Source organism: Vipera berus (genome assembly GCF_964194415.1).
Source record: "Vipera berus genome assembly, chromosome: Z".
In the NCBI taxonomy this organism is placed as follows: Eukaryota; Metazoa; Chordata; class Lepidosauria; order Squamata; family Viperidae; genus Vipera; species Vipera berus.
In genome coordinates, this window is record NC_138205.1 from 5,994,389 (window position 1) to 6,006,498 (window position 12,110).

Consider the following 12,110-nt stretch of genomic DNA (forward strand, 5'->3'; position numbering starts at 1 on the left):
TAGCGGTCCTTCTGGATGTGGCACTACATATAAAACTGGTAAACTATGTGGGACATCATGCCACCAATGATGAGAACAGGGGAAGTATCACTTGCAGAGTATTCCAGAGTAACGTGTTTCCATCTTAATTAGGGTTGTACGTCCACTAAAATTTGGGCAACTTGCCCTGCCCATAGGGTTTTTTTGTCTGTCCGTCTGTCTCTCCATTAGTCTGTCTGTCTGTCTGTCTGTCTGTCTGTCTGTCTGTCTGTCTGTCTCTCTCTCTCTCTCTCTCTCTCTCTCTCTCTCTCTATTTTTCTACCTACATACTTATACTAATTTCTCTTTGTGAGTTGCTCCCTGTGGTTGAGGTCAGCCCAGCAAACAATGATGTAGACTTTGGCAACAATATGCATCCCAGTAAGGCAGCACTGAAGGACAAGATGGAGAAGACCTCCACAGCTACCATGTCTTTTCGTTTTGTGCTCAGAGAGGCTGCAAAGGAGGATATACAAACACTGCAAAAGACCAACATGCTAAAGGTGATGATCTTGGCTTCATGAAAGCTATCAGGTAGTTTATGGGCAAGAAAATCGACCACAAAGCTCACAAGAGTGAAGATATCCATGTAGCCCAAGTCACAATATCTAAGTATATTTCACTGATCCATTGATTTAGTCACTTTGTTGAAGGATGAAATAAGATTTGTTTGGCATCACCTTTTTTTGATGAACCCATGTTGCTTGAGCTGGGGGCTGAACTAGACTTTCAAAGTCCCTTCCAACTCAGTTATTCTGTTATTCTGCTACAGGTTATCGTTTTTCAAGGTCTTCCCAGATTTTGATGTCAGGCTGATTGATTGATCTATAATTTCATGTATCTATTTTTTGCTCTCCTTTTTTTGATTAAGGACATCACAATGTCCTTAATCAAAAATCAATAGAAATGAAGAACGAGAGGACAAACAAAGGTAGTCATGGAAAATACAGATATAATAGCAATCTCAGAGCACCTAGAAAATAACTTGGCCTAGAAAGAGTGTTGAGCTTCTTTTTCTTTAAAATCACTTACAACTCTAAGATTTAGATCAGTACTTTATGGTATGTATTTCCGTCTTTAGTCTTTCTCACTTTTCACAAAAGATCTCTGTACACAAAATAATATTCTGTTTTTAAATATTTGAATTATAGAGAAACCCAAATGAAAAAGGGCCAAATATCAGGTTCTTTCCCTGAAATTCTACTAAAAGCAATCTTTGATTTCGTGAAGAGGTGAAAATTGCACATAGATGTCTTCATTTCTATCAATAATTGATCAGCAACAGAAAATAGCTCTAGCTACTTTAATAGGTACTTCAATTCATTTTTCCATTTCATTAAAATATGAAATCAGGTTACCTAAATGAAATCCTTATGTAATTATGGTCACTAGGACTTCCTATTCTTGTTTGTTAGCAATTTCTCCTGGTGAGAAAGGTCACATGGCTTACTAATTTCTCTTAATGAGATTCTCCCTTTGGTTTAGTTCAGGCCGGAAAACAATGATGTAGCATTTTGGCAAGAATATGCATCCCAGTAATGCAGCACTGGAGGACAAGATGGAGAAGATCTCCACAGCTACCATGGCTTTTCCTTTTGTACTCAGATAGGCTGGAAAGAAGGAGATCCACACACTGCAAAAAGCCAACATGCTGAAGGTGATGAACTTGGCTTCATTGAAGCTGTCAGGTAATTTACGGGCAAGAAAAGCCACAATAAAGCTGGCAATAGCCAAGACACCCAGGTAGCCCAATACACAAAAAAATAAGAAAGCTGACCCCTCATTGCATTGTAAAATAATTTCTTGGAGCTGTGAGTGCATGTCCAACTCAGGGAATGGGGGAAATGTTGACAACCAAAGAATACAACTACATACTTGGAAAAAGGAGCAGGAAAGGACAGTAGAATAAGCCAATCTTTTCCCTAACCATCTTCTCCTCTGAGATCCCGGTTTAGTGGCCATGAAAGCAAGAACCACAGTGATGGTTTTAGCCAACACGCTAGAAATAGCCACTGAGAACGTGGTTCCAAAAGTTGATTGCCGGAGAAGGCAGGTCACTTTACCGGGTTGGCTGAGGAAGAACAAAGAAGATAGAAAACAGAGCAGAAGAGAGATAAGCAGCGTGTAGGTGAGGGACCGGTTGTTGGCTTTGACAATGGGAGTCTCCCTGTGCTTAATAAAAATTCCAAGTATCAAAGATGTCAAGAAAAAGAAACCAAGAGCTGAAGAAGCTAAACCAATTCCCAAGGTTTCTTCAATAGTTAGAAATACCGTCCGTTTCAGGACACATCCATTCTTTTCTTTATTTGGATAATGATCTTCTGGACATTCAAAACAATCATCCATATCTGGGAAGAAAATCAAAGAAATTTGTTATCTAGGCATTCCAAATCAGTGAAACTCATTTTATTAATTGTATTCATCCTAAATTTGCTTAAGTCTAACGAAAATTGGTAGAATTCCTACCATACCATTTTGATTTGAAATCTTCCCTTCTAGGCATGGAACACAGTCATAGCAGCAGAACTGATCCCCTTCAATCCCTTTCTTCCAGTCCCCAGGGAAACAAGGGTCATTGCATCGAGAAAATGGAAGAACCTTACAATAAACAAAATAAATGTTTTGAAAAGGAGGGTTTTTAAAACAGTTTCTGATTTTTCTGATTTCAAATGGAAATGCACACCAAATATGCAAGCATGGCTTTTACATTGTAATATCACTTTTGTCAATTTGAGGAATCCTTGATCATCAGCAACATTTATTTATTTATTTATTTATTTTATTGCATTTATATACCGCCCTTTCCCTGAGGACTCAGGGCGGTTTACAGGGAGTTAAAAATCAACCGTACAAAAGTTAAAAACCAATTTAAAAAATATTAAATCAACCCTGTACTATTAAAAACTCCAATTAAAATAAATTTCTCCTCAGCCTAGGCCCGAGAGCTCAAAGAGCCAGGTCTTCAGGACCCGGCGGAATGATCGGAGGTCGGGGGCAGTCCTCAGCTCCACCGGCAGCTGGTTCCAGAGGGCAGGCGCTCCCACTGAGAAGGCCCTATCTCTGGGTGTCACCCGCTGGCAATCTCTTACCGGCGGGACCCTGAGCAGACCCTCCCTGTGGGAGCGCACTGGGCGAAGGGCGTTTGATGCCGGCAGCAGGTGTTCCCTCAAATACCCCGGACCCAGGCCATGTAGGGCTTTATAGGTAATAACCAGCACCTTGAATTTCACCCGGAGGGCAACCGGAAGCCAATGCAGCTCGCGGAGTAGAGGTGTTACATGGGAGTATCGGGAGACCCCCATTACAACTCGCGCGGCCGCATTCTGCACCAGTTGAAGCCTCCGAGTGGTCTTCAAGGGCAGCCCCATGTAGAGAGCGTTACAGTAGTCCAAACGGGAGGTCACAAGTGCATGAGTAACTGTGCGTAGGGCGTCTCGGTCCAGATAGGGACGCAACTGGCGCACCAGGCGAACCTGTGCAAAAGCCCCCCTGGTCATGGCTCCTATGTGATCTTCAAAATTGAGCCGTGATTCCAGGAGGACGCCCAAGTTGCGAGCCCTATCAATGGGGGGTAACACCTCACCCCCCCATCGTTAGAGGTGGAATAACTTGGTTAACCCGAGATGCCGATATGCACAGCCACTCAGTCTTGGCGGGATTGAGACGAAGCCTGTTTCTCCCCATCCAGACCTGAACCGCCTCCAGGCACCGGAACATCATGGAGAGGGCTTCACTGGGTTGGTTCGGGGTGGAAAGAAAAAGTTGGGTATCATCAGCGTACTGGTGATACCCCACCCCGAAACAACGAATGATCTCGCCCAGCGGCTTCATATAGATGTTGAACAGGAGAGGCGAGAGAACCGACCCCTGAGGGACTCCACAAATGAGAGGCCTCGGGGCGGATCTCTGCCCTCCCATCGACACCGACTGCGAGCGGCCCTGGAGGTAGGAGAACCACCGTAGAACGGTGCCTCCCACTCCCAACCCCCTGAGACGCTGCAGCAGGATACCATGGTCGATGGTATCGAAAGCCGCTGAAAGATCTAATAGGACCAGGACAGAGGAACAACCCCTGTCCCTTGCCCTCCAGAGATCATTCACCAGCGCGACCAATGCCGTCTCCGTGCTGTCTCCGGGTCTGAAACCCGATTGGTACGGGTCCAGATAATCAGTTTCTTCCAGGAACAGAGGAAGCTGATGCGCCACCACACTCTCAACAACCTTCGCCAAAAAGCGAAGGTTGGAGACTGGACGATAGTTGTTTAAAGCAGCCGGGTCCAAAGCAGGCTTCTTGAGAAGGGGTCTCACCACCGCCTCCTTCAAGGCAGCAGGGAAGACACCCTCCTTCAAAGAAGCAGTTATTACTGCATGGAACCAGCCTCGTGTTCCCTCCCGAGCAGCATAAGCTAGCCAGGAGGGGCACGGATCCAACAAACAGGTGGTGGTGCTCAGTCTCCCCATGATCCTGTCCACATCATCAGGGGAAACAGGGTCGAACTCAGTCCAGATAACGTGCTCAAGACCGCCTGATTCCTCCACATCAGACTCTGCCCAGTCAGAGTCCAGGCCGGTCCGGATCCGAGCGATTTTGTCCGCCAGATGATGACTAAACTCCTCGGCTCGTCCCTGCAAGGGATCCTCTCTCACCTCCTGGTTAAGGAGGGAGCGAGTCACCCTAAACAGGGCGGCCGGGCGATTATCTGCGGACGCGATAAGGGCGGCAAAGTAGTTAGACTTCGCCGTCCTTATCGCCGCAAGATAAGACCTTATAAAGGTTCTTAAATGCAATCGGTCGGATTCGGATCGGCTGGAACTCCAACCGCTCTCTAGACCTCGTCTCCGATGCTTCATCTCCCGGAGCTCCACAGAGAACCATGGGGCCCAACGGGATCTGCGCCGGGTCAGAGGTCGCATGGGTACAACGCAATCAAGTGCCCTGGTGGCAGCCGTTTCCCAGGCCTCCACCAGAGCATCGACTGGGCTGTGGGTAAGGGTGATAGGTATAGGCCCAAGCGCCCTCTGGAACCGATCCGGGTCCATTAGGCGCCTGGGGCGGAACCACCTGGTCGGTTCCGCCGCCCAGCGGCGGGGGGTGGCATGACGGAAAACCAGCCTCAGGAGGTGGTGATCTGACCATGACAGAGGGGTGATGGACGGGGAACCCCCTCCCAGATCATCCAACCACTGTCCAAACAGGAACACCAGGTCGAGAGTATGATCCCCCACATGAGTCGGGCCCTCAATAACCTGGGTCAGGCCCATGGCTGTCATGGAGGCCATGAACTCCCGAGCTAACTCCGACGACTCTCCCAGTGACGGCAGGTTGAAGTCACCCAGTACTATAAGCCTGGGGAACTCCACCGCCAACCCTGAGAGGGTGTCGAGCAGCTCAGGCAGGGCTGTTGCCACACAGCTGGGTGCCAGGTATGTAAGCAACAAGCCCAACTGAAACCGATGACCACATCTCAAGAGAAGGGATTCACTCCCGGCCATCTGGACAATGGTGGCCTCCCGGGGACACAAAGTCTCCCGAATAACCACTGCCACCCCACCACCCCTGCCCTGAGCCCGTGGCTGGTGCAGCACCCGGAAACCTGGCGGGCATAACTCGGTGAGAGGCACCCCTCCCTCCGAACCCAACCAAGTTTTCGTGATGCATGCTAGATCCGCACATTCCTCCTCGATCAGATCATGGATGAGGGGAGCTTTGTTAACTATGGATCTAGCATTCAAATAGACCAACCTGAGCTCAGGGGCCTGATCACCCTCATCCCCGGGTAAGAGGGTGCTAACCGGAGGGTCGGAGCGCGCCACCGCTCGGAGATAGCGGGGGCGCGATCCCAGATGTTGATATGGCCCTCCGCGCAAACACCTGCTGCCATTCCCTATCGCCGTGGGGATTTGAAGCCCCACCCCCACATTCCCAGAACCAGCAGCCACCTCCCCCGACCCCATCCCGTCAGGACCTCTAACAGGACCAGACTGAGTGCCGGTTAAAGATTCCCTCCCTACCCCCCCTCCCTCCCCCTCCCTAACCTTTTAAAATAACCGGCTAAAAATTTTATCAGGGGCCTCTTAGCACGTCTTAACTCGAGGCCCCTATCTAAGCCCAGCCACCTCTCGGAGTCCCAGAGCTTGGGCTCGTCATTAAGGGGAGTATGGAAACAGGCGACAGGTCGCGCCCATGAGGCAGGAACCCCCCTAAGGGCATAGAAGTCCGCTTCGGAGTAACGGTAAACCATACAGCACTAGGATAGTCTCTTAGGGCAGATGTTATAAATATGTCCAAAGGATCGCTCAATGATGGTATATAGCTGAAAAAAGAAGTCCAGTAGGCATATCTCTTAGTCCGCAGGGCCATCTCAGCTCTCACCTGAGATGGTAATCCAAGGGACAACCTCAGTCGTCCTCTCACTCCGGTTGATAGAATATGCCGTTGTTTATTTAAAAAAAACCTCAGAAATTAGATTTCTAAAGAGACTATGTTCAATATGGGATCCTAAAGGATTAAGGCATGGTGGATTCATTAATTCAATACCTGGTTAAAAGCTGGACTCCAGACAATCAAATCTTCATCCATGGATAATTCCTTCCCTTTTGAAGCTTGTAGATCCATCTTTCCAATTCTAACTCTCTGAAAGGATTTGTTTGTAAAAGTGATCAAATTGGTGATGTCGAATCCACCTGCTGCTTCCCCTTTCTCATTCAGGAACACTCTCTCCCCAGCTGAGTTGTTAAAAGAAATGCCTTGAAGAAATGGATGGAGCTAATTGAAAGAGAATGAAAGAGGTTGTTGAGAGCTATATAATAGAGAGGATAAAAGCATATTAAAGTTTCATTCAGTCATTCTTCCAATTGCTATAACTATAATTAAATATGTGTGCTAAGAATTTGGATAATCAATATTGCATGATAATGTACACGTCCACACTATATACCTAATTTAATATTAATATAAGGAAAGGAAAGAATGAACTGAAGCACAATGTAAAAAAGATTCTGGTTTTTTGTAACTTCCTTTAGTTATGTTTTAGGTTCACTACTTAAACAACTAATTCAAGATAAAAAAATAACTAATCTTTCCTCATTGATATAAAGTTATTTGACAGTCTGTCTGACTAATGTCCTTTAGCCAGGTTTTAGAATCTGAGATCCAAGCATTCCTCCTCAGAGAGATGCAAGAAAGAGATTATTGTAAACATGTTTCATGTTTCATTCTATGCATGCCACATCTAAAAAGGACCAAGGTTCTTCGGGAATTGATTGTTTTTGGAGAAGGCAATGACAAGTAATCTAAATTATCACTTTAACTACCTCATCTTGTGCAATGTATGATGATTTAGTCAATAATGTCTGCTGACATATAAACCAAACTTTATACAGTAGCTTCTCAATGACCAGAATAATAAGAGAAACTACTTTTTCTGTATCTATTTTAGACAGAACAGGATGTCAGAGTCAGAAGAGACCTGAAGGTCTTCTAATCCAAAACCTTGCTCAAGGAAGAGACGCTCTATTATTTCAGATAAAATGCAGCCCTTCTCTTCTTAAAAATCTCCAGTGTTGGAGCATCCAAAACTTCTGAAGGCAAGCTATTCCACTAATTCATTGTTAATTTTTCTCACCATCAGGAAATTCCAACTTATTTCTAAGTTGTTTTCTCAAGCTTGATTCCAAATGCAGATAATATTAAGACTTTACACAATGGGTTGAAAGTATAATTCTACGTCAAACTGCTTATTGAAATATAAGAAGTGTCCAGTGCAAAGGGAATACCTGCCAAGACTGGAGATGTGGAAGATCAGGATTTTTACACATCATAGTTTTTTTTCTATTGAAATGTAATGTGCATAGAGTTTGCAAAGCATGAGCCACAGCATGAACAGCATTGTAGATACTATAGCTTTGGCCAGTCATTTCCATTTCAAAGGCAGGTCCAGGAAGATCCTCTAGCTTCATCTCGCCAGTGCACAGCCTACTATGTGTTTCATGTAATTCTGGTTTTTGAAATGAACAATCAAATAATTGTTCCCAAACTTCCTGAAGAAACTCATCTCTGTAGACTGAAAGAGGATTTACGGCCTGAAGAAATTCCTTGAAACCTACAACTGTTGTTGAATGAGCGGAGAATGAAATAGCCCCATGAAACATCTGGAGATCCCAACTGATTTGGAATCCTGATAATACAAAATCAATTTGTGCAGTCATGATCCACACCTTTCTCAATAATGAAATTTCCTTCCTTTCAGGATCTGCTATAAATGTGACAATTCTTAGCCACATAATTGCCAATGCTCCTCCATAGACAATAAATGCATTGGCTTTGCTATTTATCCAATTCCATGAAATAATTGAGATTGTTTCATAAATTTCTGGGAAGTCTTCCTGGTGTACTCGTGAAAGCCTTTGTATGAATGCGGAGCAGATTCCATTCTTTGCAAGTAAGGTCTGCATTTTCTGTAAGAAATTTTCTCCATTGTTGTTACCAACAGCAAAAATCCCAATCCAGGTCCACCTGAAACGGTGAAGCAGTTGGATAATCCCAATGTACTGATGGTCCTCTTTTGGGACCATGAAATAAAGTGAAGAGAGCTTACTGTTCTCAAATTCCTCTTGGGCTAAGGAGCCATATGTCAGCTGCAAGAAAGTGGAGTAGTATTCTCTTGAGTTGTTAGATCAAATGTAATTTTCCTGATTTACTTTTCATATAAAATGTATCAAAGGAAGGAATTGTTTTTGTGAAATTCTTCTAAGTATAAATATGGAAAGGAATTTCTTGGAATTACTTCAAACACATATAATTGATCAATTCTTTTGATAGAAGCAAAGAATGCTATGTTCACATTTTTCCTCACGTAGGGAATGTCTACAGATATTCACTTCTATATTTGGCATTGTAATTTCAAAATTGTGCTAACTAATAGACCTTAAGAAGGTACAACATCTTTTTACAAACCTAAGCTAATCTTAATGCTCCTTAATTATTTCATAACAACACTTCACCACTTACTTGTGGAATCTTGAAGAATCTTGTAATTTCAGCAATATGAGATGATGTCACAAAATCCAATCCCCCAATAATAGCCACGAGATTCTTCTGGCTATCACACTTATAGTTAGGAACAAATTCATGGGATTTAAAAAGGAGGTCCAGAGTGGTGCGATAGGTCATCCTTGCACTGAGGTAACTGTCATAGATGTGGAACCCAAGAGTGGCATTAGGTAAGAATTGGGAGTCCTCATTGATCTCCTTCACAGCAAAGGCCAAGGCAAGGACGTGTTGATGAAATTTGGTGATTATGCTACAAATAATTTAAATCCCCCATTGAATTTTTACAAGACCTTTAAGGTGGCATCATTTCTATGTAAGTAAGAAACATCTTATGGTAGTAGGAAGACAATAGCTTTCCTAAAATGCTTAATAATTTGTTCAGAGTTCAAATTAATTTTACACAGCATTTCCATAACTTCCAACAAATATGTACTACAACAAATACATGTAGTGGCCTTTTTCAAAGTAGTATATTTTCTATCACATTTTCAAAATATGGTATATGAATAGATTCAGGAGGTATCACTAATTTACTGCATGTATGTTTTGCTAAGAGAGATAATGCCAAATCTTTTTTAAAAAAATTCTTTATGTCAGTAATTGTTCAAATAGAGACTCCTTGTTCTTAAATTTTGTACATTTCATGTCAAGGACTTTGGAAAAATCTAAAGGTTATTTCTTCTCTCACAACTGGATACAACTCAAAAAATATAAGGCATAGATTACATCAAAAATCCTAAATTTATGAACAAAGAACTTTTAGTCATATAAAGGATTTTTGAAAGTCTGGGTAAGATTAGATAGAGAAAAAAATTCTTACGTTGGTATTTCATAAGGTTTTATAGAAGGGTTTTCACTAAATTTAATATCATAATGGTGGTAACCCATGTGAGATGCCATCCCACCAATGATGAGGTCACCAGGCTGATACCATTCATGTGGAACAAGGAAAGCATTACTCACAGGGCATCTCAGAGTAACTACTTTGTGCACCAAAAATATCAGAAAAAACATTTTCAAAATTTTGTTATTGTGAAAATGTTTTCCCTCCCAACCTATTGATCAGGAAGTACATATAATCCAATACTTTATCTAAAGATTGATCCAAGGCTTAGTATATCTGATAATGCATGTAATGAGAAAATCTATCATTTTCTATTTGAAGATCCACATGAGTGCAAAATTGTATCTTGAACACCATCAGGATTTGAACAGATACTCTGGCAAAGGAGAACAGAGGGTAGAGAGCCATTATCACCCTTGTGCTAAACTCCCTGCAGTTCCAATGTTATTTTATATCCAAGCTGATATCTTTATTGTTGTTGAATATCATTCACTTCTATGTAACCTTGGTATTTTGGCCTAGTTAAGAAAACATGGTGATTCCTCTAGGAGATAATTATTTTGTTATGATGAGATAGTAATTGGCTAATGGTTCAACTATTTTTTTTTTAAATGAGCAAATGACAAAGACAATAATTTAAGGGAGATTTATAATAAAATAGATGCTTAGTTGTTGAAAGTGTTTTTTGAAGCTATCACATTTATTTTCTACCACTTTTTCAAAAAATAGAATATGAACAGATCCAGCAGGTATCAGTGATTTATTGTGTGTATGTTTTGTGAGGAGTAACAATGCACACTTTAAAAAAAATACCTTGAGTTCACTAAAAATCTTCAAAAGATTTCTTGCACTAAAGTTTCCAGCTTTAGCAAAATCTAAAGAATATTATTTCTTCTCCCACAATTAGAAACATTTGAAACATAATTTATTCACACGTTAATTCCAATCATCTTCCGGCGGCTCAAGGGCACTCGTCCTTCCCCTTTAAATATCAAATGCCCATCAAGAGTCTAATTCCAAAGAAGCTCACTCCATAACCTCTGAACAATCCCCTATGATTCTTTATTAGAATTCCAAAAATGAATAATTTTAAATCAATCTTAAAAAATACTCAAGGTACAGAATGTGCATACAGTACAAAGCAATTTACACACAAACATTAAAAAAGAGGTGGGAAGGGAAAGAACAAACCAAAAAAATGTGTGCAGAGAGGGAGAGGGAGAATTAATGGATGACCGGACTACAGCAATGCCCTCGGTGTGCCTTACACGTCATGAGCACTGCAAGACTGGCAGACAAACTGAGCAGGGGCAGCCTTCAACACAGCAGGTAGAACAGATCTGCGAGAACCAACCTACCTTCCTTCCTTCCTTCTCCCTGTAAACCAGGGACTCTTTCCTCTTCAACTTGGCTTCCCAAACACCACACAATTCTGTATGTGCTGATGGGCATACCCCACCCCTCTTTTGAACAGTGCTGCAGACGAGCAGGCAGCGTGGGCTGCAAACCGTAACAGTGCATGGAGGAATGAGGTGAAGGAATGTCCTCTGTTCTAGGAAGCCAAAAGTGGTCAACCGCTTGAGGGAAGAGACTCAAGAGCTTCCAGGCCAGGAACTGGGCCCCCCTGAGAAACTAAACCAGCTTAGCCAGTCTTGGGCGGGGGAGGAACCAGTGCCACTTTTGCTGACAATTCTCATTAAAAAAAGTCAAAAGGGTCTCTTAGGAGCTCTAACAGCCATCTCCAAGCCTTCTCCATAACCTGTACATGCGCACCGTGCAAAATGATCCCCAGGGCCCATACTGGATCGCGCGACACACTAAATGCCGCGACGACAAGCCACGGGGACTAGCGAGAAGAGCGAGATGGCACTTCCCTCTGATGGTAACTACGTGGCATTCAACATCCAGCAACAGATGTTGGGCCTTAACCGGGTGGACTGCGTTAATTTAATCCGCCCTGCGGCATCACTGAGATGGTTGATCCCTCTGCTGGCTTGCAAGGGGAGACGTCATCCATCTGCTCAGACTGAATAAAAACCCATCGAAAGGCTACAGGTGTGCAGCCTTAACAAAGCCAATTCCAAAAGCGAGGCCACAGGCCAGCTGGCCAGGGAGGGACAAGAGGCTCAGCTCACGATGCTAATCCATTAGGCCCAGAGATGTTCGCGGAGGTTATCCCCGACTTTTGCCTTCCAA

The 12,110-nt window shown here is 43.3% G+C and overlaps 1 protein-coding gene across 1 annotated transcript; it reads right to left on the bottom strand.

Annotated features, from left to right (window-relative positions):
• Positions 1–1,467: 1,467 nt before the first annotated feature.
• Positions 1,468–9,970, bottom strand: LOC308678538 (vomeronasal type-2 receptor 26-like; the record flags this gene model as incomplete). The annotated part of the gene is made up of 6 exons (XM_081345768.1): positions 1,468–2,366; positions 2,490–2,616; positions 6,557–6,784; positions 7,795–8,655; positions 9,029–9,320; positions 9,891–9,970. The coding sequence occupies 6 exons, from the start codon at positions 9,968–9,970 to the stop codon at positions 1,468–1,470; spliced, it is 2,487 nt and encodes an 828-aa protein (XP_081201894.1).
• Between the last annotated feature and the right edge of the window lie 2,140 nt (positions 9,971–12,110).